Source organism: Empidonax traillii, unplaced genomic scaffold (assembly GCF_003031625.1).
Source record: "Empidonax traillii isolate 1590-97213 ecotype Southwest subspecies unplaced genomic scaffold, ASM303162v1 scaffold127:size982661, whole genome shotgun sequence".
Classification (NCBI taxonomy): Eukaryota; Metazoa; Chordata; class Aves; order Passeriformes; family Tyrannidae; genus Empidonax; species Empidonax traillii.
Window position 1 is genome coordinate 934,601 of NW_020955320.1, and position 26,516 is coordinate 961,116.

General features: G+C 42.6%; 2 protein-coding genes across 4 annotated transcripts in view; one reads left to right on the plus strand and one right to left on the minus strand.

Annotated features, from left to right (window-relative positions):
• Nucleotides 1-338: 338 nt before the first annotated feature.
• AK3 (adenylate kinase 3) lies at nt 339-12,051 on the minus strand. Of its 3 annotated transcripts, XM_027883495.1 has the most exons (8): nt 11,961-12,051; nt 11,198-11,285; nt 10,962-11,155; nt 7,689-7,796; nt 6,684-6,803; nt 3,657-3,829; nt 1,984-2,102; nt 339-688 (listed from the first exon to the last, which is right to left on the minus strand). In XM_027883495.1, exons 1-8 carry the CDS (start codon nt 12,034-12,036, stop codon nt 565-567), a joined length of 1,002 nt encoding a protein of 333 aa, XP_027739296.1. In that variant the 5' UTR covers nt 12,037-12,051; the 3' UTR covers nt 339-564. The 3 variants fall into 3 exon arrangements, with proteins under 3 accessions (XP_027739296.1, XP_027739297.1, XP_027739299.1); XM_027883496.1 differs by lacking the exon at nt 7,689-7,796; XM_027883498.1 differs by lacking the exons at nt 10,962-11,155; nt 11,198-11,285; nt 11,961-12,051 and adding an exon at nt 9,359-9,621.
• A 5,315-nt stretch (nt 12,052-17,366) lies between these two features.
• Nucleotides 17,367-26,516, plus strand: part of RCL1 (RNA terminal phosphate cyclase like 1) — a 30,368-nt gene continuing 21,218 nt past the window's right edge. Inside the window, exons 1-3 of the mRNA XM_027883499.1 lie at nt 17,367-17,520; nt 19,593-19,664; nt 20,442-20,617. Coding sequence (XP_027739300.1) covers nt 17,385-17,520; nt 19,593-19,664; nt 20,442-20,617 — 384 coding nt within the window. The 5' untranslated portion in view covers nt 17,367-17,384. The remainder of the gene's footprint in view (nt 17,521-19,592; nt 19,665-20,441; nt 20,618-26,516) is intronic.

Here is a 26,516-nt window from a genome sequence, read left to right on the forward strand (position 1 = left end):
TGTTAAGTGTAATTTAAGCCAAGCAAAGCCACTTAACATCTGTGCAAGCAAACTTACAAGAAGATGACTCATCCATGAGATCAACCCATCTGTAAATGCCAGTTCTGGTCTGAAATGGCTTTTTGCAGAACAGTGGTCATGGTTCTCCACAGCTTCTGGCTAACCCCAACTTATGATGCACTCAAGAAATGTGCTTTCATATCCTCATCATTGCTTCATTTAATGAGTGAGTAAATCAACCCAGCGCTTTCTAATTAAGCTGTATTCTGAAATGTGTTTCCTACACCAGTCAATGTTTGCAAACATATTTTCCAAATAAGAGACACAAAAGTAGCTGCTTTGTTAAAGTTACTATATTTTAGAAATTAGGTATATTTATTATAAAAAATTACAGCATTAAAGTGAGAACCACAGGCATCACAATTCTATCATAATGTAAGTTAAGGACAGCATTGGACTTTAATTATTGATCAGTCTGGTAGACTATGTGGAAAAATCCTTCATGGCTGAGTCTCATGTAATCAAGAGTGAGTGATTACAGATGAGCAGAAGTCTGACCTATTTTCACCTGAGAGTGGCATCATTTTTCTGGCTCACATCTGGCAACTTGGTTTGAAGGAAAGCATAGATATGTGGCCAGATCTTATTGGTTTCTGTTCCAGAGAAGGATTTCAATAACCCTTTTTCCCTAAGGAAGAAAAAGAAGAAATTGTTAAAGAAATCAAATTGTTTAATTGTCCTGAGACCTCCACCTCACTCCAAGATTGCCCTGGCAGGAATAAGTGTGTGATTTAACATCAAGAACAGACATAATATTGAAAATGCAGGCTGGACATTCATTACTCTGTTTCTCAGAGACCTAATGGCCACATCAGTTCACGAAACTGAGTGCTGTCTGCTTAACAAGCAGGATAAAGATAAGCAGCAATATAGTCATACAGCACATGCTATACAGCAGTCATCCAAACAACTGTGACCAACAGGTATTGTAAAGTTGCACCTCATGGATGTGCATCATAACAAGCAAGATTACCAGGCACAATTGAGTTATTCTGAATTAGAAGCTAGTTTTATCTGTACAGTATGTTATTATCAATAATAACAATAGCGTAGACCTATGTTCTACTGTGGTCTTTGAAGCATTTTCGCTTTCACTGTCACTCTAGAAAAATTTCTTTAAAACTTAACCACACCAAAGATGGAGCCCTTAATCTTCTCAACAATCCTGTTAGCACATAATGAAGGATGGTAGATACGGAGACAGAGGAAGGACAATTCCTTCATCATGATGTCAGACTATGATTTCTTCGTCTAGGCAAGTTAAGAGTAAAGGTCTACATGGTTACCTACTATTATCTGTATGTATTAGCAGTGTGATACTACTTGCTGCTTTACATCAGAAGAAACTGTGTATAATTTTGGCTCTTAAAAAACTAGTAATTTGTTATCACTCTACAATGCAAATGACATAATACTTAAATAGCTTCTTATTCCCAAAGAGTCTTGCTAGCTGGGCCCTTCACAGTCCTGTTCTTGGAACGGACACTTTTAAATGTTCATTAGACAGTTTCTCTATTTGTGTGTTGCTTCTTGAACCCTTCCACTTGTTAGGAGAAATCAAAATACTATTAAGATCTTCCAAAAAAAAAGTAACTATCTCTGTTACCTTACTCACCAGAGCTGTGTTGCTCAGAACAGTACTATGTTGTTTTGAATAATGTGTAGTGCTCTTTATAAAGCTAAATATGGCTGTGGTGACAGGCTGTTTTACTATGCAGGTTCCTGAAAAGGTCCCATACAACAGTGGAAAACATACTCATTCTACTGGGTTGATTTCTTTTTGAGGCCCTGAAAGCTACATGGCTACTCACACCTCATTCACTGTTGCCATATAAGATATTCTGTAACTGGAAAGATCTGTTCATTGCTGTGCTAGTGTGAAATGAGCTTCTAGAATGTGGAAGAATAGATTTTACTACTTACCGATAATATTCTAGAACAGGTTTTGTTTGTGCATCATAAGCCTGCAGCCTCCTGCTAACCGTCTCTGGCTTGTCATCATCACGCTGAACAAGTGGCTCACCAGTAATATCATCAATGCCCTAATCAGGGTCAAAAGCAAACAATGGACTATATTTCTTATTTCTGTTTAAGTATTGTTTTGTTTAATTTTCTATTTAAATTATGATCAGCCGCCAGTTAGTCAGGGTGTACACTTCTGCTTATAAAGAGAAAGGCAGCTGCTTGTATCTTATCTGTGATACAAGTTGTTGACTTTCCAGTAAAACAGTCCATTGGTTAGAAATATTTTCTCAGCGTTGCCAATGAATATTATCACAGTAACTTGACTAATTTGTCCTCTGAAGCATTTGTAGAATATGGGGAACATGTACACAAAGCCTTCACGTAGAAGGGAAAACAATATTGTTGGTAATACATTCCTGCATAGCAGCAAATAAGAGACCAAACGGGCCTTTGACAATACTAAAATGGGCAAAGGTTTTAATGGGCCTTTGATTTTAAGTTGCAAAATGGAAGAGTTATCATTTGGCAACAGCTGTATAAAAAATGGTGTAAAAGTCAGTTGAAGCTTTCCCTACAGAGGTAGGTACCTAATGTCTGAACTATAATCTCTTGTTCCTATTAAGTAAATAAATGTTTTGCAGATCTGTTAGATACAACCGTATTTCACTTGTTCAGCTCTATTCCATGGTTTCACTTATATATTGCAATCTACTATGTTGTGATATACCCACTAATTAGCAAAAGGTAAAGCAGTGTTCCCAATATCACCGCTCTGGCAGCTGAAGCTTTGGTAGGTCTGATAATTCTCTGTCGCAGCTTGCCCGTGCTCTTCTGCAATTAAAAATAACTGTGATTTTAAACACCTCCTTTAAAGCAAAACAAAGGCAATGTTTTCAGTTGCTCAGTTCCAGTGCTTACCTGCTCCTTCAAGCTGGCCTCTTTCCCTGCAACACTGAAATCCAAAAACTATAGGGCCTGCTGTGCTTCTGATGTAACTTATTCGAGCTTCCAGGTGAAATGTGATGCCACAACAGCTAAGTTATTTAGAATTGCAGATGAGATACAGCTTAAGCTAAGTTGCACTAAGGAGAAACCTAATTCTTCAAAAACCTTAAGGGAACAATGTACAATCCTTATCTTCAAGTTCCACTTTAGGATATTTCACCTCTTAAATCTGTTGAGAAGCTTCCCTGACTCGCAAGTTTCTACATCCAATTTTGCAGTACAGCAGCTCTTCCCTTGAAAATACCCATCCTATTTGAATATAAACATAGGGAAAGCACTAAGTGTATTCCTCAGACTGAGGATTCTGTGTTTCCTAGATACATACAATGACTCCTCTGGAGGACAGAAAAGGAAACTTCACTTTGGCTTATACAGGCTGTAAACAGGCTAAGAATATGCCCAGATCCTATGCCAGTGTGCAAGGCAGACAGTATCCCAGCTTGAGGTTCTACCAGGTCACTAACATTCTCTCAGAGGCAGGGTGTTACCAGAAAGATTCTGTGCTCCCACAATCAGCTGCTTTTTCTGAGCCACCGTGTTTTGAAACAATATATGCAAAAAACATTTTACTGCAACTACCAAACGCAGCATTTATTTAGTGCCACACCAACACATATTATGCTTACCTGCACTTTGGGGGGACTGAATTCAAGATTGTAGACTCTGCCACTCGCAGGGTGGATCCAACGTGCTGTGAGCCGACACTTTATGGTCTCAAATGGCACGTCCAGGTCAATTACAGTGTCTACGTGACATTCTTTATCCAAGGCTTCCGCCTGAGCAACTGTTCTGGGGAAACCTTTTTAAAGGAAACAACTCCATAAAATTCCAAAAGCAGAGTTACCTGGATTCAGTCATTAGAGGAAATAACTGTCAAATAAAAAAACCAACCAAACAAAAAAAAACCAAACCATTATCAATACTCTCAAAGTTGAAGAGACATCAGATTTCCCAAGTATTTTTCAGTCTATCATGGCATTTTAACTTGTTAAATGCCTCCCAGCTTTCATTTAGTCATTTCAGTGAATCATCTTCCCAAAAGTATAACACATAAATGCAAAAAGACCCCATACTCATATGTACCACATACCACTACATTGCATAAAAACACTGTATATGCATTTGGAACAATAAAAGCTCCAGTGAAAAGATGTCTGGAATAATTTAGAAGCATTTGTGACATCTCTTATTTCCACAGTTGGGCAAGTCTGGCTTAAGGCGGTGACCATTACAAACCTGTTTTATTCAGTTGCAGTAAGCCAAATATATTCCAGAGGCAGCCCAGGACTGATTTTATACAAAAGTGTAGCTTTAGGAGGGGTTCTAGAAGTTCTAGAGTATCAAGCTGTCCTGGGGTATGATGACTGTGAGAACACCCAGGAGGTACCTGTCTTTTCACTTAAAAGACACTGCATTTTGCCCATGAACTCTATAGCTCCCTATTTTGTGATTTCAACTATTAGAGAAACTTAAGAAAGCGTGTAGTAGGAAACAAAGAATAAGAAAACCAAGGTCTCCACAAAAAATTGAAAATGAAAAATTAAGCACAAGAACTTTGGTGGTCAAAGCTATTGCAGAACATGCTATTGCATCATAGATTCACTGAAACAATGCCTCTACTCACAAAGCGCTAGCATAGCCTCATGTAATTCAGTAGCTTGTAATTTTCATCATACTACACAAGTAAACTTCTCCATAAAGGCAAATACCAAGAAGCGCAAACTTCAGAAACTCTTCTTGAATAGCATTTATTGATCAGTCAATTGCCTGAATAAGGAATAAGCAAAGAACTAGCCTTACAACAGGAAAAGAAAAAAGTCTTAAGGCTACTGTGTCTGGTCTAAAACATGATAAAAGGAAAGAGCTAATTAACTCAAAGCTCTTGCTTGTGCATTAAGTCTCACTCAGCTGGTTTGCATCACAATCATCAGCTGCCCTCATCCTATTTTTCACACATTCACATTATCTCATGAAAGTGCTTCTAAATGTTAAGAGCAGAGGGAGAGCTGTGACTTCAGCACTGTTGTTCTTACTATTGGTGAGATAGTCAGCCACCACACATCTCAGTTATGCAGCTGGAAAAGGAGTTTCCTGTGGGACTGAGTAATGAGAAACTTCCTCAACAAATTAAAATGCCTTTACAAAAACATTTCATTGAAAATAAACTGTGTTTGCTGCACACAGTGTTTTCTTGATACAGAAAAAAAATCTACAAGATGTGATGAATTATGAAGATTCCAGGAAAACAGAGAAAAGTGCCCTAAATTATGCCACACATAAATCTAACAGATTATAACCACAGACATATATAACTTAGACTGCCACATCTGCTATAATTCTAGAAGCCACCAACTTATCATAAGGCAGTAGATGGCTATTTGGCTAAGTGAGAATACAAGCAGTTCAACAACTCTGGCTTGAGACAGCTGACCTCAGCTGTTTGTTCTCCATTACAGTTATCAAACTAAAGATTTCAAATTAACATTTTTCAACAGAACAGTGTTGTTCCTACAAAGTCTACTACGCCAACTCTACCCTGGTGAAATTCACTGAGTCTCCTTCCACATGCTGATGCAGACAAAACTTTTGCTCCAAAAGTTTAAAGGAAGCAGCATGTTAACATGCAACAGAAATTGACTTATTCTCTTATGGTCTCCACAGAATCTTCCCGGTAAGAGCTGCCAGTGTGTGCTGCAAATCAAGATCCACAAGGCTTGAACTGTGCTTACACAGGCCCTGGAACTAAAGAAAAAGAAAAAAGAACCTGCAGCTCTTTGCTTTATTGATTAGGTTTCATTGTGCTGTTCACTGTGGAATGAAGCCTTTGTCTAAGGGAGGAACGCTACTGTGAGTAAACCCATCAGAACAGATCATTGTACTTAGAAGCATTATAATAAAGCACTAAGGACAGAGAACACTGGGGATTTTTCACACTCTCTGAAAAAAAAAAAAAGCCACACCAATAACTTTTTAGTTTTATCTACTGAGATGATGTGACTGGAGTCTGAAAAGTCCAGCCTAGGCACTGTCTTTGTGCTGCTCATCCAATTGTACTCTCATGGGCTGGAACAAGAAGAACCATCCAGTTCATGAAGTCATTGGCAAAAGCATGCTGAAGCATGAGCTTACACTGCAGAACTGCAAAACAGTTCACTCTAGAGAACAGAATACAACAGCAAAAGAAAGAGACCTTTTAGATCACTTAAACACTAGTTTTGTTAGTGATTTATTACACACCACACTGCTGCAGTACTTACCTTGTTACTGCATCACATGCCTTTCTATTTAAATAATTACTCAGCCCCATCCTTCAAAAGTTTTCCATTCCCCAAGGACTTTAACAAGAAAAGACTTGAAAAAAAATAAACTTCTCAATGAATTAATATCATAAAAACTACCAGAACCAGTTTTGAAATTTTACTGGAATATTGAACATGAGTTCAACATGAGTTGAACATGAGTTTTCAACATGAGTTAAATATCCCTGTAATGTTCTGAAGGTAGGATGCACCCAAAGCATCTTTGAGCCAAAGAAACTGGGGCAGACTAGCTGCTGAAGGTTTCACAAGCTGGCAACAAGAGACCAAAGCATTCCAAGCTTCCCAGACCAGATTTTCTCTCCATATACACTGATAACCAGTATGCTAACTTACCATCCAACAGCCAGTTGTACTGATCTAGACCTTTTAGCTCAGTCAGCATTAGTTGTGTCATGATGTCATCTGGAATAAGCCGCCCTTGATCAATGTAGGACTTGGCAAGGATTCCAACTTCTGCAAAAGTGAGAGAAGTTGCATTACACTATCTCTGACCTCCAGCAAGCAAAGACCTCCCACAAGCCTGCAAGAAATTTGTTTTGATCAGGATGGCACAGAAAAATTGTAAACAACACAGACAGTATGCTTGCTAAAGTTAAAAAAAAAAAAAACAGATTGGTTTGACAGACAGCAACAGGGCAGAACACACCTCTATCCCCACACCCTCTGAAAAAGTTTACTAGTAAGTATTTGAAATAGTAAGTTCATAACACTAAAATTGGGAGAGACTATTAGGCAAAAGAATCTTCAAAGTAAGAAATATACACGATACAAGTTTATTAATATATCAGCCCTCAGATTTCCAGGAAAAAAAGTTAGTTTCTCAGTTAGCTACTAACTCTTCACTACGAAGGGAAAATGTCTTTGGCATTTAAGAGAGTAGTATGCAGTGGGACACGCTTGCCAGATATGTATTTTTATGATGACTAGAGTTACAAGAGGATGTTTATAGATGCTGTAAACTATTTATGGGAGCACACAGGCACTAGTATTTTCCCACAGAACTGACTAAGCTTTAATACCAGTCATTTAGCCCACTGGCTCCCTAAAATTACATCCACGCATCACGATTCCGGGTATCAAACCATGCTCCTACGTGACAGGCAGTTGCATGCTGTAGTTCACCCAAATAATGGGTACAGCCAGGAAGAAACTCAGTTCTGTCCCAGGCACAAAGTCTCCATAGCTTTCATTTGCAAAACAATTACCCAGTTATGTTAAGTCACCTGGAGCAGCAGCTAGACTAGTTTTATTGTGTATCTGCAGACGCCTTTACTTGCAGCCAGTTCAGATCTAGTTACAGAAAACTAAGCAGAAGAGAAATGGGATGGACTGACATACCAACATAAGATATAACCGCTTTCAGCAGAAAGCAATGAAAAATGCCAGTCCCGTCACTCAGTGCACGGAATGTGCAGTAGTACAGAGGCTCTTTTTCAGATAAGGCAATTGAAAAGTAGTAGATGCAAAGCAAACAATAGCTTTGGTAATGACAAAAAAACAAACAAACCACCAAAACCCAAAAAAACCCCAAAACCCAAACAAACAAACCAACCAACCAAAAAAAAAAAAACCTCTCCATAATCAATGAAGAGACTATTTCCTCTTACTGAGTGTTCACATCTGTAGTCAGGCTTGAAAAGCCTGAAGACCATGAAATAGGTACTGAGTCTGCCTGGGTTTTTTTCCTTCCCTTCCTTCCTTCTTCAAGATCAGCAAGTCACACCTCTTACTATTCCAATGCACTTTAAACCATGTACCCTGCAAAAGTAGACTGGGAGGAGGAATAAATCACCTCTAGATAGTTTAATGTTTACTTGATGCTTGGATCTACTATGATTTATGTTGCAGCATTGCTCTAGCCACAATGATCTAAAAATATGTGCAAGGCAAAGTTCACAGAGAATAGTTCTAACATACTTTGGAAAGACTGATGAGTTTTTGGGCCCAGAGAGGTTTAGAACACAGCAAGCTGCAAGGTCCTATTATTAGACCAAAAGAGTTGGAAACGTAGTGCCTCTTACCTTTCTCTACAGAACTCAGGTACTTTAGAAAGTTACTATTACAGGAGAAAAATAGGCTAAACTTTACCCAAAGAGTTATATATTAAGACAAAAAGTTTGTACACACTAGATCATAGCTTTTCGTTGTTGTTGTTTCCCTGCTGTTGGGAGGGAGATTTTGTGAAATTTTGTTGGTTTTGTTTAGTTCTGTTTTTTGTCAGCTTGGGTCTGAAAACACTATAGGCATAGCAATTTTTGGAATTAAAGGCAACACAGGTTTCTTTTCTTTCTAGGTGATAATAGGTATCCATGTTTCATGTTTTTACAAAAGATTGGCATGTTCTAACCACATTACAGCAAATAAGCTCTAGCCATAATCAGACAATAGTTTCCTTAGCATTAGAGAGGTGGTCACAGACTCTCCACTGTCCAAAGCAGCAGGACGTGGTAATAACTGCAAATTGCTACAGACACATCTTCAACAGGACTTTTCAACAATGTCCATTTTCACAAGACAGCAAATGCCAAAATTTGCACCATATAACTATTGTTAATTATATCTAATTTTCCAAGTGTTTTAACTGCCCATCTTAGCATAACACATTTCCCAAAGAACAGGGAAATTCAGGACTCTTGTATTATCATCAAAACTCAAATGCTTTGCCTTGACTGAACTTGTCAAAGCTCTCTGAGTTGCCTGTCATTCTCCTATCTTCAGTGTACTACTTATTCCTGCTACCTCATACTTCATCTCAACCCTTCAGAGACCATTTCTGTAACTAGTGACTGACTTTCAATGAAATTACAATAGAACTTTATTTGGGTTAATTAGTGAATGAAAAACTCTGTTGCAGATTCTGTTAAGTTCTGTGCTAGCCAACTCAGAGAAAACCATCACAACTTACATCCTCCACTGGCCTCTCTCTTCCCATTCAGGGTTTTAACGTCTGCTACATTTTCATTTCACACCTTTGCTCTGCTTCACATTCTGTCATCTCTCCAACCCACCTAGAATTCTTTGCCTATTCACTTCTTTCCACCACTTCATGGCTCCCTCCTCGAATCAAGCAACACGGTATTTCCTCTTGCAATTTTCTCTTTTCACACATCCTTCAGCTTGATTCTGGTGCTTTATGATCTTGCTTCCAAGACATATTGAAAGAGCACAAAACTTAAAGTATTTAGTAAGTAACATAAACTCCAAAGCACTTGGTAAAAATAACACATTTCCTTTGTCTTCTGAAATGGCCCCACTAGGTCTTACACTGAAATGTAATAACAAAACATATTATCCTCAGTAAATAGAAATTTTTGATTGTGCAATCAAACAGACAGAAATACCATGAATACGATCGGATATGCCTGCACAGGTGGTGCTCCTAGCAAATCCTTAACTTGTGGATATCAACTCTAGTATAAAGTTGGTCACTGTGCCGAAGTCATTGTTCTTACTGGGCAAAAAAGAATTTGCGTGAAGAGATGTGGAAATCACACCACAACTGATTTCACAATGCAGATAATTTTTCAGCTACAAACACAGTTATGAGTTTCCACAAACAAAGAGTTACCATGATACTCTACAGCTTTAAAGTGTGGGAAATAACAGTACTCTTGCTTCATCATATGCAACCAGAAATGGTTCTTACAAGGTTTCTCACCCCAACATGAAGAAAAGCAGGCATGGAAGTCAGGGAGGAACCTTTTATCATTGCAAAAATCCACCATAGACAGGGGCTACGGCATCTCAACAGAGGCCAGAGGTCAAGCTAGTACTATAGAGCAAGAATAATTCACATCATTACCTGATACAAGCAGTGCTATACGCAAACACAGACCACGCTGCAACCTAAGCACGATATGAACTTGTAAGATGACAATAACAATAAAAGCGTAAGATAACCAGTTTGAAAATTTTGTTCTTTTTTTTTTTTGGAAAGCACCACTACCATTATGCCTGCCCATTTGGGACAAGGCTTTCCAATTGTGGAATAGCTTGTAATAATTCTAGATGCCTCTACTTCTAGCCATCAAATGGAGAACTGAAAAAGTCTAACTGCCCAGAATCCCTCCTCTTGCCCTGCCTGTTAAAAAATGTATTTTTCCCTTTTAACATGATGCCAAGCTAGAAGTATCAGAGCTATAAGAAACAAAGCTATAAGAAACACCTACAAAAATTACTGTGTGCTTACAAAAAGCAACAAGACGAGGAAACAATGAGGTGTAACAAAGCAAGGAAAGCGACATAACCCCAGATAACCCCGTACACCTTCTCAAAGAGGATGCCAAGTGGCAGCTCGTAGAGGATCCGTGGCCGAAGGTACGAGGCCTATTCCGGTGCCCCCGGCCTCCAGAGGAGCTGTGTGAAGACACTCAGCCCCTGCCTGGGTGAGGGGGAAGCACTGAGCTGGGACTGAGGAATAGCAAACCCCCTTCGAGAAGCGCCCGAGGGCTTCCCCGAGGAAGAAGGGAGAGAGGGAGGCTGGGGAAGGACGGCGTGCCGTGTGCCCAGGGCCGCGTCAGGCAGGGGCTCCCACCGGGCGGCGTGGGGACGGTGCTCGTCGAGCGGCGCGGGGAGAGGGATCGCACACCCCCGCCCCGTCCCCATTCCCACCTGTCCTCTTTTGCATGTTGTCCCTCAGCAGGTCACCGCTGGAGAGGTGCTTCACGCCGAAGTGCTTGATGATGCGAGCGGACACGGTGCCCTTCCCGGAGCCCGGCGGCCCCATGATGACGGCGCGCAGCAGCGGCGACACCACCATGCTGCCCCTGCCCTCCTGCCGCTCCGGCCGCCGGCGGGCACGGGCACGGGCACGGGCACGAGCACGAGCACGGGCAGGGGCAGGGGCAGGGGCGCGGCAGGAGCGCCGCCTTCCCAGGAGCGCCGCCTCGCACCGAGCCCGGTCCTCCCAGGGAGAAACAGCGGCGGCTTCTCCGGCTGTCAATCAGCGGCAGGAAGGAAAGATCCTTTACGTAAATGCACGGCGGGAGGGAGGGATAAATGAAAAATAATAATAATAAGAAAAGATAGCTAAAGCAAATTGCATTTTAGAAAGTCGCATCAGATTGCATTAAGGCATCACTGTCCGAACTGGACCTGACCAACATCTACACGCCCTTCTGCCCAGGAGACCCATTTTAGATGCTCCTGGAGCCCGCTGCCGCTGCCACTGCCTGTTTCCTCTCTCACTCATAGAATTACGAAATCATTTACGATGGAAAACACCTAGAACGTCACAAGAGTCCAACAGAAATCCAACACTGCCAATTCCACCCTGAACCATGTACCTATAATTGACATATCACGCCTTTTAAATACCCCCAGGGATAGTGACACTCCGATTTCCCTGAACAAGGATTTCCTAGACCTGGAACATGACCCCTTACCTGGCTCTCACCTGATGACTGCTGAGTTGCTGACACGTCTCGTTGCTGTCCCCGCCCTGCCCAAGAGCCCTGAGGCTGTGGCTGATTGTGCTGTGCTCAGCACTCGGCCCACCCACCCCCATGCCAGCAGCTCTGCTTCTGATGGTCTCTAACGAATAAGCTCCAACTGCCTGGCAGCAGGAAGCTGCATTTTTAAGGAGCTGCGGTCGAGCTTTGTTTAAGACACATGAACGTGAACAGCTGCAGGTTGTCCTTCTTTTGGGCAATGTTGTTCCAAACGACACACAGAACTCCTTTCCCATAAATGTGATTCAGTGATTCTCAGCTACGGCAGAACACAATGTTTTTGCCAAAACAGAAGATTGTTCTGTGTCCTGATTGTTCACTGTCATGTCTTCAGCCAGAGAAGTGAGCCTTCCTGCTAAAGGTTCTGGAGATGCTGATGAATCTCAACCACTGTGAGCTGCAGTGAAAAAGTGATCCTATAGAAAGCAGACTTAGAGCCAAAACAATAATGAAATTCAGCTTTCTGTTTTAAAATCTTATTTCATTTCAGTGATCTTACATTGAAACAAGTAAAGCAACAAGAATACATTCAAAAGGATGTTTGATACTTAAGGACAATACTGAAATGGGAATGCAGCCCTAAAACTGCCCAGTCAACAAAATACATTGCCTTAACAATTAAATAGGAAGGCACTGGCTTCGCACAGAAATCTTACTAGGAGCATAAATCTTATGACACTGAGCAATGTGAACCTCCATAATGGAACTTAGTAATACATCTGTTCCAGAATGCAGTAGGGCAGCAACAGTGAAACATTCAGGACTTTAGCAATGTTTCCAGGGCAACACCTTAGTCTGCCAAAGCTCCACAGTCTCAAACAAAATTTGGCAACACAAAGCTATTTAAATGTTAGAAGTTGTGCTGTTCGTTTTAAGCTCCACACTTCACAGACTTCTGAATGGCAGAAGGCCACAATACGTGTAGACAACAATCAAGTATCTGTAAAGCAAGTATGTGGGAAAATGAAAGGTATTACATGAAAATAATCTCCAGTAAATAACTAGACTAGTCAGAGAGATTGTTAACTCTTATCTCCAATGCCACCATATATAAAAAATAGCAATAATTTATCTGCCTGTTTAAGTCAGGAACCCGATGTTCAGCCTCTCTACAACCGTTATTGAGCAGGTCAGAAAAACTCCAGAGAGGAATGCTAAAATAATCCCATTGTTAAAGACTATTTAGCAGCCTCTCTAAATTTCATAACAGATTCACAAAGAAGGGGTGGAAATGGATGGAAAGGCACTTCTCATACACACACACACACACACACACACACACACACACACACACACACACAGAGGTTCTTACTAATGTATGACCTTTGCAGAACAATAGTGGGTACTTATGTTACAAAAATTATTAGTAAAAAAAATTATTGTTCCCTGTTTCTTGGCTATCTTTGCCAGAGTTCAAACCTTGTCCTAGTAGTTTTGTGCAATAGTTGTGACATACTTAGAAGCAGAAAAGGAAATAATGGGATAAATAGGTCAGTGGTTCACTAGTTTGTATATAGTGTTTTACACAAATATACTGTATTTAAAGATATACAAATGATCTTTTTTTTTCCCAGCCCTAATTTTGGTGTTTGCGACATGATGTTTTATTATCTTAATTCAGAGTTAATTATTCATTTCTTAACACATTAGCCAATGTTTAATTAATACAACTTGCATTGTATTCTGGATTAATCTTTTTCACATATGTATCCTACAGTTGTAAGTTAAAATCCTAACTCTAGCTCAGTAAGCTTATTGAAGTAGCCCTTGTAGTGACTAGACAGAAATCGAAATCTTGTTTCAAACAAATCCAGATGTTCTTTACTGTAGAGAATCTTTCAGATTTCTCAGCATTTTTTTCAAACATAAGAAATTCCTTAAATAGGATTTTTAAGGTTTAATTGTCAAAGGAGTTTCTGTCATGTCTGCTCCTTGGAAATCTAAATCCTTTCTTTTGTGTTTGATACACAATTCCTTTAGTACTGTTTGATAAATACTTCCCAAGTGTTCTGTTGTATAACAAAATGAAATGGTTGCTTACATGAGGAAGAAGTTATAGTATACTGACTTTGGTAGGACTTCTGACCTGGCCTCCCACATAATTTTTGTAACTCATTTGGGTGGATGGGTGGACAATTAGTTAGGTGAAAATCAAGGTCAAAGTGTAGTGGTTAGCATTTTGTACCATACTAAGAAGCTGTTAATGAGTGTGGATTGCCAGGATCTGCCCTGGGACCTTGTCCTGCCTAACATCTGTAAACAGCCCTGGGAGGAGAGTGCACCCTCATCAACTTTGCAAGTAATTCCAAACCATGCAACCATAGTGGCCAGGCCCAGGGGCAGGAGGTGGAGTTCAGCAGGGACAGGTGGGGAAAGGGACCAAGCAGAACCATGACAATTCAGCAAAGGCAGGTGCAAAATCCTGCATCCAGGACACACAAACTGCTTCCAACAGCACAGGCTGGGGACTGACCAGCAGGGTAGCAGTCCTGCTGAAGAAGTCTGGGAGATACTAGTGGACAGCCAGCTAAGCACCATCCAGCACACGGCCACTAACATCCAGGGCCATACTAACAGGAGGGTAGCCACTACATCAAGGGGAAACAATTAGCCCCCTGTATTAGGCACTCCTTAGGTCACACCTGTGTACTGTTGTCAGTTTTGGGCTCTTCAGTACAAGACAGGTATTGATCAGCTGGGGCAGGTTTAGCAGGAAGTGATCAAGATGATCAGGGGTTGCAGAAGAAGCCCTGCCACAGGCAGATAGAACCATGCTTGTTGAGACTGGAAAGAAGAAGGCTTCAGGATACCTAATAGCAGCCTTCTAACACCCATGAGCAGGTTACTTGAGAAGACAGAGCCAGCCTCCTTACTAAGGTGTGTAGCAGGGCTCATTGCAACTGATAACAAATTTCTAACACACAGAAAGCTACATTTCATTGATTCCACAAAAACATGACAAACTCCCCTTTTTCTAAAAAAGGCACATATGTTCATCTGCACACAAATAGCTCTAGACCCTTTTACCCCTATCTCAGAAATCTGGGACATTGCAAGTGTGAATTAATGCAGTATTACTACTGTCATTCTCTGATCCTCATTTTTCACCAGTTTCTCAGCCTGCTTCCTTTAAGAACATTTCTTAGGCTTTGTTTCAGCACAGATGTGGCCTTTTGATTCATGCATATAATTTTTCTGGGTTTGATTTTTTGCCTTAGCACCTGGGTCTGGGAAATCCACAATATCTGTACGTACTGGGTGGTGAATGAATTGAGTGGAGAAGAAATCTGAGTGTATGAAAAATGGGACATGAGCCAGCAATTCACATTTGCATCCCAGAAAGCCAGCCTTATTTCTGGGCTGCATAAAGCCAGCTGGTCAAGGGATGTGATTGTCCCACTCTACTCCCCACTTGTGAGATCCCATCTGGATTCCTGCATGCAGCTCTAGAGCCCTCAGTACAGGAAAGACATAGATCTGATACAGACAGTCCAGAGGAGGATCACCAAAATCATCAGGGGGCTGGAATAACTTCTCCTTGCAGAAAGGCTGAGACTGCTGGGGTTGTTCAGCCTGGAGAAGAGAAGGCCTTGGGAGGGATCATTGCAGCCTTCCAGTATTTAAGGGGGCTTATCAGAGAGACTTTTTACCAAAAAATAGTTATGAGACAAGGGGCAAGAGTTTTAAACTGAAAGAGGGTAGATTTAAAATGGACATAAGGAAGAACTTTTCTGCAATGAAGGTGGTGAGGCACTGGAACAGGTTGCTCAGAGAAGATGTGGACACTGCATCCCTGGAAGTGTTTAAAGCCAGAATGGATGGGGTTTTGAGCAACCTAGTCTAGTGGGAGTTGTCCCTGCCCATGGCAGGGGAGTTAGAACTAAGTGATCTTTAAAGGTTCCTTCCAACACAAGTCATTCTGTTTTTCTAGGATAGTTAGATGCAGACTGGTTTCTTAATACAAAAAATTATCTTTATGCATGTTGATCAGAAAAACTGAGTCAGCAAGCAGCCATCAAAAGGAGGTCTAGTTCCTGCAGTTTCTTTAAAGAATCCCTATCCTGGGGTTAAAAAAAAAAAGTTTTGGTCTCAAAAAAACAATTTACTGAGAAAAAAAATTATATTCTTTGTAAAGAAAGTAGTCTGACCTTTGCTGAACTAAACTGGGAGGTGCAATTGACTTTATTGCTGCACAAGAGTTCTTGCAGAGGGGTCTGGACAGAGTGGAGCACTGGACAATCACAAATGGCATGAAAATGACTAGTCAGAATGTTGGATTCTGCACCTGGGATAGAGAAAGGCCAGACACAAGTCTAAACTGGGAAAGGGATGGCTGGAGAGCAGCCTTGTACAGGGGGCTTTAGGGTGCTGGTTCACAGCAGCTCTGTAGAAGCCAGGAGGGCAACAAAACCCATCCTAGGTGCACCAAACATAGCAACACCAGCCATCAAAAGAGGTGACCGTCCGCTGTATTCAGCATTAAGGCAGGGCTTCACCTTGAGTGCTGTGGGCAGGTCTGGGCCCCACCATTTAAGAGCAGTGCGAAGGTCCTCAAATGTGTCTGGAGTAGGGCAAGAAAGCTTGGTGGAAGGACTGGATACCATATCCTGTGAGGAGCTGCTACAGACTTTGGGCTTGTCTAGTCTGATGAAAAGGCTGATCTTTTCTCCCTGAGATCCAGTGATATGACACGTGGGAATGGTTCAAAACTGTATCAGGGGGCATTCAGACTTGTCATTTGGAAGCATTTTACAGAGAGGGTAGTCGAACCTTGGAAAAGGCTTCTTAGAGAGGCTGTCTGAAGCTTTTAGCCTATCAGTGGGTAACTCTCATTTGGACAGTGCTTTAACTGTTGGTCAGCCCTGGAGTGCTCAGGCAGTTCGGCAAGATGGCTGTTGCTGGTTCCTTCCAACTGTAACTACTCTAAGTTCTGTTTCAACACACCTAAATGTAGCCTAGCAATTGACACTGTTACACCTCCGCTGTAATCGTCATTTGTCTTAAAGCAGAGGCTGAACGCTTCACTCGGTCTCCTCAATAAGGACAGCTGGGCTCTGGCACTGTCACTTAGCAAACTCGCTCGCCTGAGGACTGCAAGTCACATTCACTCGTTCCTCCACTCGGTTTCCCTTAAGGCAGGGATAAATTACTGAAAACGACTGTCTAAGGGAACGCGATCCCAGAAACCCACTCATTTCGGTGTCGGGACTGCCACCCCAGCGCAGGCACCATGTTCTTCTGGTCTGGGCCGTCCTTGCTCCGCCGCCCGCGAGGAGAGCCCGCACCGCCCGGAGGAGCGGCTGGGCGGGCACGGCGCTTCGGCCACACACATCTACCGACACTTTCAAACTCTTAGGTTTCAATTAAAAACACATAGGCAGGGAGTGCACACGCAGAGGTAGCAGCTGCCAGCCCTGTGGCGACAACCTCGTCACAGCCGTCCCTGCGATAGCTGCGCCGCTCGGCGCCTCCGGCAGACGTGGAGCTGGGGCCGGGACCGACCCCTCCCAGCGCCCGCCCGCCCCCTGCCCTTTGCCCCGCCGCTGTTCCAGCGCTTCCTGTTCTCAACCACGTGGGCCGCGGGATGGCGGGCGAGGCGCAGTGCCTCAGCTACGCGGGATGCAACTTCCTGCGCCAGCGCCTGGTGCTGGCCACGCTCAGCGGGCGCCCGCTGAAGATCCGCAAGATCCGTGCCAAGGAGGAGGACCCTGGGCTCCGCGGTGAGCGGCGGCACCGGCGGCCGCGGGGGAGGAGGTCGGGTCAGGGGGCGGCGGAGCTCCGGCGCCGGCTGTGCTGGGGACCTGCGGCGGGGCAGGGTCGGGACCTGCGGCGGGGCAGGGTCAGCCCCGCGGCGGCGGCTGGGGCAGCAGAGCCCCCTCCCTCCGGAGAGGATGGGACGCAGCTGCGGGTCGGTGTCTCCCCGTGGATGGTTTCTCTATCCCCTGGGCACTGTGCACTCCCGGTGCGGGCGGCGAGCCGCCGGCGCCGTCTCGGCTGGAGCTGTCACACAAGGGCTCTGGGAGGAGGAGGAGGAGGAGGCGGTGTGGGAGCGGCGCAGGGCGGTGTCGGAGCCGGGAGCAGGGAGGCTGTCGCCCACCCGCCGGTCTGTGCCATCCCCGTCCCGCCGGCTCGGCAGCCCTGCCTTTCCACGCGGTCACGCGTTTCCTCCAGCGCGGGCCCTGGAGGGCCGGTCTGGCCGGTCGGGGTTCGCCCTGCCCTGCCCGAGCTGCCCCAGTGGGACGGGGAGGGCACCGCGCCGTCCGCCGCCGTCCCGTCCCGCAGGGCAGCGCCGGTGCGGGAGCAGCCAGACATGGTTCCGACCTGCCCGCTGGGTTGTGCGTGAGCCTCGCTGGCAGACCCGGAGTTGGTTCGTGTGCCCGTGACGGCGGCTCCGCAGTCGGGAGTGGCAGAATAATTCCCCGGCCCTCGGACTGCGTGCCCAAGTACTGTGTGTTCCGTCTGCTTGTGGGAGCCCCCGTTCCCACAGTGTTAGTGGGTCAGGCGTTGTGCTTTGATTTTTATTAGGGTTTGTCCTAACAATAAAGGTGAAAGAGGTGGATTTCATTTACTTTTAATTTCTGAAAGCTTCCAGCACTGCAGACTTCTTTGAGGGAAACCTTTCTTAGGGATTTCCTTCTTCATTCCTGTATAAGACCTCTGGCATCCCAGGGTCAATTCCATCATAAACCAAAGTAAGAAGACAGTAGGATAGAGATTAAGGAAGAAATGTTGTCATAGCGTTCAGTTATTTTTGGGGCGAGGACCCCTCTTGTGAAGTTCAGAAGAGGGGTAGATGCTGCTCTGCCTCCTAAGGAGGCTTCAGTTTGCAGCTGGAAATTCTCCTCAGAAACTGTCAAAGCATTCTTGTACAGCTGACTTAACGTTTGCTATGATCCAAAATACTTTTTATCACCGTGCAGTGGTGAAGTTTGTAGGTTTACCATGTTTTTTTGAAAGGTGTTTGAATTGCCTTTTTTGAGTATGAGTTAAAGTGTAAACTATGACTGCAACAGAAAAATAATAACAACAAACGCCGATTTGTGCTGATGATTCAGCATGCAGTTCTTTTTACTTTTCATAACTGGAACATTTGTAGAGAGAATTCTTCTGCACATGTTCTTCAAGACTGAAATGTGCTCACAAGGATGCAGTTTTGTACGGGAAGAGGCCTCAGTGCTGTCATAAACTTTATAAACATATGAACTGTCATAAACTTTAGAAACTGTCAAAACAAAGAGCAGAACCAGTATTATGTGACTGGGACATCAATCATATTATGGAAATATTGGCAAACTATAATTTCTGCTATTCTGTGTTAGAAGCATATGTAGAAAAAAATCTGATTACTGTTTAAGAAGTAACAAATGATTATTGCTAAGGAAGTTCTGCAGTCTACCAACAACTATACAGGTGCTGCTGGCCCTTTAAACTGCCTGTGTTTTGAATACTGTATATGTTCATGTATCTCCCTTGATACTGAGTGTGTACCATATTGGGATACCTAAGTACTAGAATAGTAGCATATTCCTCCTGGGATTTTTTTTTTTTGGGGGCGGTGTTTTGTTTTTATTTTGTCTTGTTTTTTTTTTCATAGTTCGTTTTGGTTGGTTTGGAGGGAAGTGTTGTTTTTGTTTTGTGTTAAATTTAGTAGTCCTTTCCCATATCTCTTGAGCTGGAGCCCACATAAGCAAGAGAACAGCTGTGCAGCAGCAGCACTGTGAAAGTCAGGAAAAAGTAAAAACTATGGTGTTGAGCTTTAGGAAACTGTAAAACTCTGTGTTTTACTCCTTAGATTTTGAAGCAAGTTTTATTCGCCTGATTGACAAAGTGACCAATGGCTCTCGGATTGAAATAAACCAAACAGGTAAACTCTGTTTTCTCTGCTGTCTCTGTTTTGATCTTCCAGGCTTTATCAGTTTCTGCAGCAGAATCAGAGTTTTGTCTTCACAGAGTTAGGTGTTCAGATCTGATTGCCTGAGCAGATCAGAAATAACCAAGCTAAGAAGTTTTATAGTAATTGGTTGCGTGCAAGAAGATCAGTGCTCCTCCATAAAGTGGAGAGCTAAAGAAAACTGTATTGCCCAAGAACTAAAATTAGAATTTTGTTGGATATGCAGTATTTCCTCATGGGGGAAAGTTCCTCTGAACCAGAATTGATTTTTGTAGGAGGAAAGGTTTGCGCTCTGCAAAAACAAACTTCTTAGCAAGAGTGCTTGCTTATTCGTGCTTAGAGAAGGGTTTGGTTAGAGTGAGAAGCACCCTATATAGCATTTCATCTAGTTTGGAGTTTTCTTTTTTTTTAAGGATGTTAAGGATTGTTGTTGGTTAGTAAAGCAGACAAAACCACATTGATGCCAGAGCATCAATGACCTGATGAAGATTTTATTGGAGGATAATTGTCGCTTGTATCAGTATTTTGGAGATTACTTTGGAGATCCTTGGTTTTGTGGGGGAGGGGAAAAGGAGAAATGCCGTGCGGGGCAGACAGACACTGGTGTGCATTGACCCATTTACTAACTGCATAAATTCGTCTGCCTCCAATTTGCCTGTATACATTGTTGCGAAGTATGTTTATGTTGTAGTAACGGCCAGTGCTCTTACAGTACTCTAATTTGGCTTGCTCTCTTGGCATCTTCCCCAGGTACTACTTTGTATTATCAGCCAGGGCTTCTGTATGGAGGCTCGTTGGAACACGACTGCAGCCCCAGTCGTGGCATTGGTTACTATTTGGAAAGTCTGCTGTGCTTGGCACCTTTCATGAAGCATCCATTGAAGATTGTCTTGAGGGGAGTAACAAATGATCAAGTAGACCCTTCGGTAAGTAATAAGTTTGAGTACCAGAGGAGGATATTTTCCCCCCCACTGAAAAAAAATATTAGGGAGGAGTGTCTAAAACATCCAGAAGTATCCAGTGTTACTGCATTTACCAGCAAACTCTGAATCAAGGAAACATCTGCTAAACTGTTCCCTCTCCACATCACACTCTAAACTGCAGTTTATTATCCACACTTTGACTTTCAGTTCTGTACTGCTTCTGTCTTCTCCCCTGCAAACTCCTTTTGAATGCACTGTGAGGCCCTGCCACAGATTTGGTTCTCCTCCTCTCTTAAAATTTAGAAAGATTATTTCTCCTACCCATGTGTTTACTGTATAAAGAGGAAATGGTCTTTAAAATTTGAATGTGAAAAGGAAGGAATCTTTCTCTTCTGTTGGATTCTGGACATAGTAATCTGCTGTGAAGCCTTTTTTCATTTAGAAATAGAAATCACATGTCAATTAGAAAATTTCAGTAGCAAAATACGTAATGACTCTGATTCTTTAGAAAGATGCTAGAAGGTTTGGTCAAATAGATCAAATTATAAATGCTTGATTTGATTTCTGTTACTGCTGATTTGCAGTTCTTTGTTTTGTAACAGTGTTGTTACAAAAATGAACTATGGATGACATGGGATTAAAACACTTTGCTTTTGGGGAACAGCACTTCTGTTTACTTTTTGAATGGTGATTGGAGACTGTTTTCTTCCGAGTAGATTAAGGAAACACTGTAATCTGAAAATTTAGCCAGTTTAAATGAATACAAATACTGTGAAGTATAACTGCAGATATTAGACAAGCCTCTAAGTCCCTCTAGTATTAATGACTTTTCAACTGTGCTTTTCTTTTCATTTAAAAATCTAACTCTCTCACCTGTGGCTATGTGAGACATCCACATGAGTCAAGAGATGATCAAAGTGGGTTGTACACAGCACTGTGAAAAAAAAAGGGAAGCATGTTTTGCTAACCTTTCAGTCGTTCTGTTCAAAAGTCCTTAATAAGAATCAAAGTCTTTTTTTTTGTTGACTATGTTTATTTAATCACACTGGAGAAATTATTGCAAATAAGGAGTTGAAGAGCAGTCCAGTGTTGATGTTGCTTTCAAGTAAGTTTGGACAGTCATCTAAGCAACCAAGTTGGTTCTGGAAATTATCTCTTTTTAAGCATCAGTCGCATGGGCCTGAGATTAAACAATTTTAGTTTAAAAGAGTGCAAGAATTTAAGCCAGTTTGTTTGTGCTTGAAGAGGGTTTGCCCTTGCCAAAGCTCAAGCGCGAGGGTGTTGGCATTCATCAGCTGACCTTCCTGACACTAAATGTAAATAAAATGCATGCTAAAGAGTCACATCTTAAGTTCATTGTGTCATAGTAGCAACTACAGAGTATTTGTTAGTGACAGCTAACACAGTAACAATTTCAGTTACTGTGACTCGGCTCATGCTTAGTAACTTTTTCAGTGTAATAACTGACTACCAATTCCTGAAATTGGTTTAAACATGGTTTATGTCTGTTTAACTTGCCTGAGTAAACATTAAACCTGATTCCAATAAACTACTTAAATGCGCTTTACAAGTTGTTTTGTGTAGCATATGGGTCTGCAGGCTGCTGAGACTAAAAGCACAAATTTAAGTGCTACCCTAATTGATTTATGTGCTTAAGTAAATGGAAACTTGGTTTTAAATTGATTTGGGCTTTTCCTTTTCAGTAGGCAAAGGGTGTTTATAAACTGGGTGAACAATTACTACTTATGCTTTTCCAAAAAGGGATGCCTAAATTTGTCTACCCATCTGTATGCTTTCTTACTTTCCACGGAGAAGGTGGAAAGGGGAACCAATGTGAATATAATCTGGGAGTTCAAAATGGGCAGGTGTTTTCCCTGCTGCACCTGATGTGAAAACCACTCAATCTCAGATTAGTAGGTTTGCATGGCCAGGTTTTGGTGGTGGGGTGCTAAAGGGATGGTTCCTGTAAGAGGCTGCCAGAAGCTTCCAGCACATTCAACAGAGCCCCTCCAGCTGGCTCTGAGATGGATCCACTGCTGGCCAAGGCTGAGCCCATCAGCCTTGTTGGTAGCACTGCTGCGATAAACATATTTAAGGGGGAAGTGGAGGGTGGGGGGAACTGTGGAGTAACCTGCAGCTGGAGAGAGGAGTGGAAGGTATGTGAGAGAAACAGACCTGCACACACCAAAGTCAGTGAAGAAGGGTAGCAGGTGCCTCATGTGCTGGAGCAGAGATTCCCCTGCAGCCCATGGTGAAGCAGCTGCCCCCTGCAGTCCCTGGAGGTCAGCAGGAGTTCAGATATCCACCTTCAGCCTGTGCTGGACTCCACGCTGGAGCAGGTGGATGCATGAATGAGGCTGTCACCCCATGGGAAGCCTGTGCTGGAGCAGGGTCCTGGCAGGATCTGTAGCCCCATGGAGAGAGGAGCCCACACTGGAGCAGGTTTGCTGGTAGGGTTTGTGACCCCATGAGAGACTCACACTGAAGCAGTTCATGAAGAACTGTAGCCAGTGGGAAGGACCCCTGTTGGAAAAGCTCATGGAGGACTGTCTCCCATGGGAAGGATCCCACACTAGTACAGGGAAAGAGTGTGAGGAGCCCTCCCACAGCAGATAATGTGTGATGGATTGACTGCAACCCTCATTCCCTGCCCTTAGTGCCACTGAAGGGGAGGAGGTAGAGAATCAGGAATAAAGTTAAGCTCAGGAAGAAGAGGAGTAGGATGAAGGTGCTTTTATAATATGGTTTTATTTTCATTACCCTACTCTGACTTGATTGGCAGTGAACTCAATTAATTTCCTTGAGTCAAGTAATTTTTGCCCATGATGGTAATTGGTGGGTGATCTCTCCCTGTCCTTAACTCATGAGCCTTTCATTATATTTTGTTGCCCTTGTCCATCTGAGGAGGGGAAGTGATAGAGCAGCTTTGGTGGCCAGCTGGCATGCAGCCAGGGTTCACCCACCACAGGTACAATAAACAAGGTGTGCGCTCATTGGCTTTGGAGGATTTTTGTTCATTTGTAAAAAGGGATATAATGTTTTGTAAATGTGTCTTTTTTTTTGGAGTTAGGTGAATTCTGCAGAGTGTATCCTTGCACAACTGTATTGAATATCTGTCACCTGCAGATAAATCTACAAATTCAGGTATGCATGTGGAAAATATCTATGTACATACACACATGTATATGCACACTCATGATCCTACAGCACCCCATTTGTACTTGAACAGAGAAGGTGGCAAACAGGAGCCTGTGCTCCTCCATGTCTCCTGCTCCTAAAAGCCATACAGTCCTGTGTATTCTTAATACCTTGGACACTTCTCACAGCCTTCCCTAAGCCAATTCAATTAATTGGCAAAATGACAGAGAGCTGTGCCTGCTGCATTTTCTCATGGAGGCATCCTCACGGATAAGTGAGTAGCAGGAATGTGCGTGCAGCCAGACCTTTCCCTCATGGGAGCAGTAAGCACGCAGGCTGACCTGCAGGGCTTTCTGAAATCCACTCTCAGCACTGAGCTCTCACCTTTCACACAGCCTCAGAAGTATTTGTGGGATGTGATTGCTGTGTGGTTTGAGGTTCCTCTTTGCCAGAGACCCCCATGTCAGAAGGACAAAAGGGAATGTGGCAAATCTCCTTCTGTGCATAGAGTAGAAATGGTCAAGGTGAGAGGAAGGGTGTTCAGTGAGGCACAGCTCAGGCTGAGTTCTTGGAGTAACTTTCAGGTGAAATTACTGACATGCTGATGTGAAGCATATGAAGTTTTGGCTTAGAAGCAGTAATCTTCAGAATTCATCAGTTGTGTGTGGAAAAAAGTTTTTCCTATGGAATTTTCTCCCCCGTCCCTGCCTTTTCTTTTTTCCTTGATAAACTCTGTTTTTTCTCTTCCCCTTTTCCCAGTCTGCGCCCTTTTCAACAAAATATAACGCTGTATGTATGGCAGGGCTAGATGATATTCTGTGCAACTAAAATGATGCTTGCCCTTCTCCAAGGTGTAGGGTCTGTATGTGGTTTGTTGGGTTTTTTTCAGCTTTGCACTAGCTAAGGGATCCTAAAAGTTACTTTTCCTACTCCTTTTTTTTTTTTTAAACTCTTGCAACTTTCTTTAAAGGAAAAACATTTGCATTGCACCAGTTTCTGAATAAGCAATGTCTGTGGGACTTAGCATGTTACTATCACTTGTGCTGAGATATACCCTCAGTTGTATGATCCATTTGCTTTGGTTAAACTTGGCTTTTGTTGTCTGTTCTGGAAAGGGAATAACTGCCCTTCAAGAGGAGCTGAATGTTGGGTTTATGGCTGAGGATCAGCAAAAGGCTAGAAAAATAAGTTTAGGTCTTAGTTTAGCTACTGTCTTGTGATTGTCAGTGAAATACTTCGCATCCTGCCTGACTTCCCACTCATCTGCTAAGCAGAACACCCTTTTCCTCTTTTTCAAATACTGCTGATTGCCATCTCTATTCAGGCTGCAAATTTGAACAGTCAGCTTCTTATTATATGTCTGTCTTGTACCTGATACGTATCATGGAATTTGTCTGAAGACTGAAAACTATGACAAGTTTTGAAGTTTTTGGAAACAGACGCCACACTCGAAGTTGATTCAGGTATCTAATGCTGGCATAACATGATTTCTCTGGAGAAGGAATTGCAAAAGTGGAAATGTTCAAGAAACAGTTACTAACCTACATAGTGAAGCTTTTCTTTTTTCACTGGTATGTTTTGTTTTATAAGAAGGAGGGATAAATGTGTAATTTTAATGTGAACCAGATCAGCTTGTTGAAGCTTCTGCCACTGGTATTCGCATTTGTCTGTGTGTGTGTGCACATGCATGTTGGGCTTGCTAGTAAAGGCTTTTGCTCTAAAAATCAAAAATTGTGTTTAATGAATAATCCTGAAGGGCCAAATCAAGGTAGCCTGGCTGAAAAAACATCAACTACATAAATATAAAAAATTACCATTGACTTATAGGGTTGTGTTTTTTTTTAATGAAGACATTTAAATATTGATACTACCACTAAAAACAACACCAAAATATTTCTCCACAAGAAGGAAGTATGTTGTCCTGGTGGATTTAAAGAGTGAGAACTGCAACATAAACCCATAGCTCCTTGGGTAGCTTTAACAGGATGTTCACAAATTTGTAGGTGAGGTGTGTGCTACTGTGTTGTCAGTGGCTTATGCTCTTTGCAAAGCAGAAATAATGACACTTAAGAACTGTGCCCTCTGGCTGAAGGCATGGGAAAGAGGGTGGTTTTTATCTGCCTCCTCAGCTGCTATCTACCTCATGCCTGTTTCCTCCACTTGCATTTAGTTACTCTTTGGTCATGCTGTCCTGCTGCTGTCTCTCCCTAGCTGATTGTCTTGGGTAAATCCCTGTGCTGTGATCAATAATTTTTTTTTCACTTCTGGCAATGCTACTGAAGTTTCAGAAGAGGGAAGAGGACAGTCACTGTAATCTTAAAACAGCAACTAGGAAGAGCAATCTCAGCATTATCTGCTGAGCACCTGGCTGAAAGAGAGTACATTGATGTATCATCTGCCTCAGATTCTTTGAAATGCTTCAATAGAAGTTACATAGAAGTTTCTGCTTCTCAGAAACAGGTGAAAAGAAGTTCTTGACAGAAGAATGATGTTCCTCCTGCCAAATCAAGGGCCTCCTCTTGTAGTAATGCTTGCAAAAATGCAAGCATTAAGTTCTTGCAGTAATTTATTTATTTGTAGGAATTTTTTAGTAATGACAGAAGAATGCAATTTTTCAATAACTGTGTTCAGCAAAACAAGTGAGCTGTTTTAGCTGAACCATAATGGAAGTAAAAATCAGGCCAAGGAGCCAGAATAGCAAATTCCATCTGCCAGTAATTTGTTCTAGCAAATTTTGTTAGTAATGAGATACTGTGGCAGACTT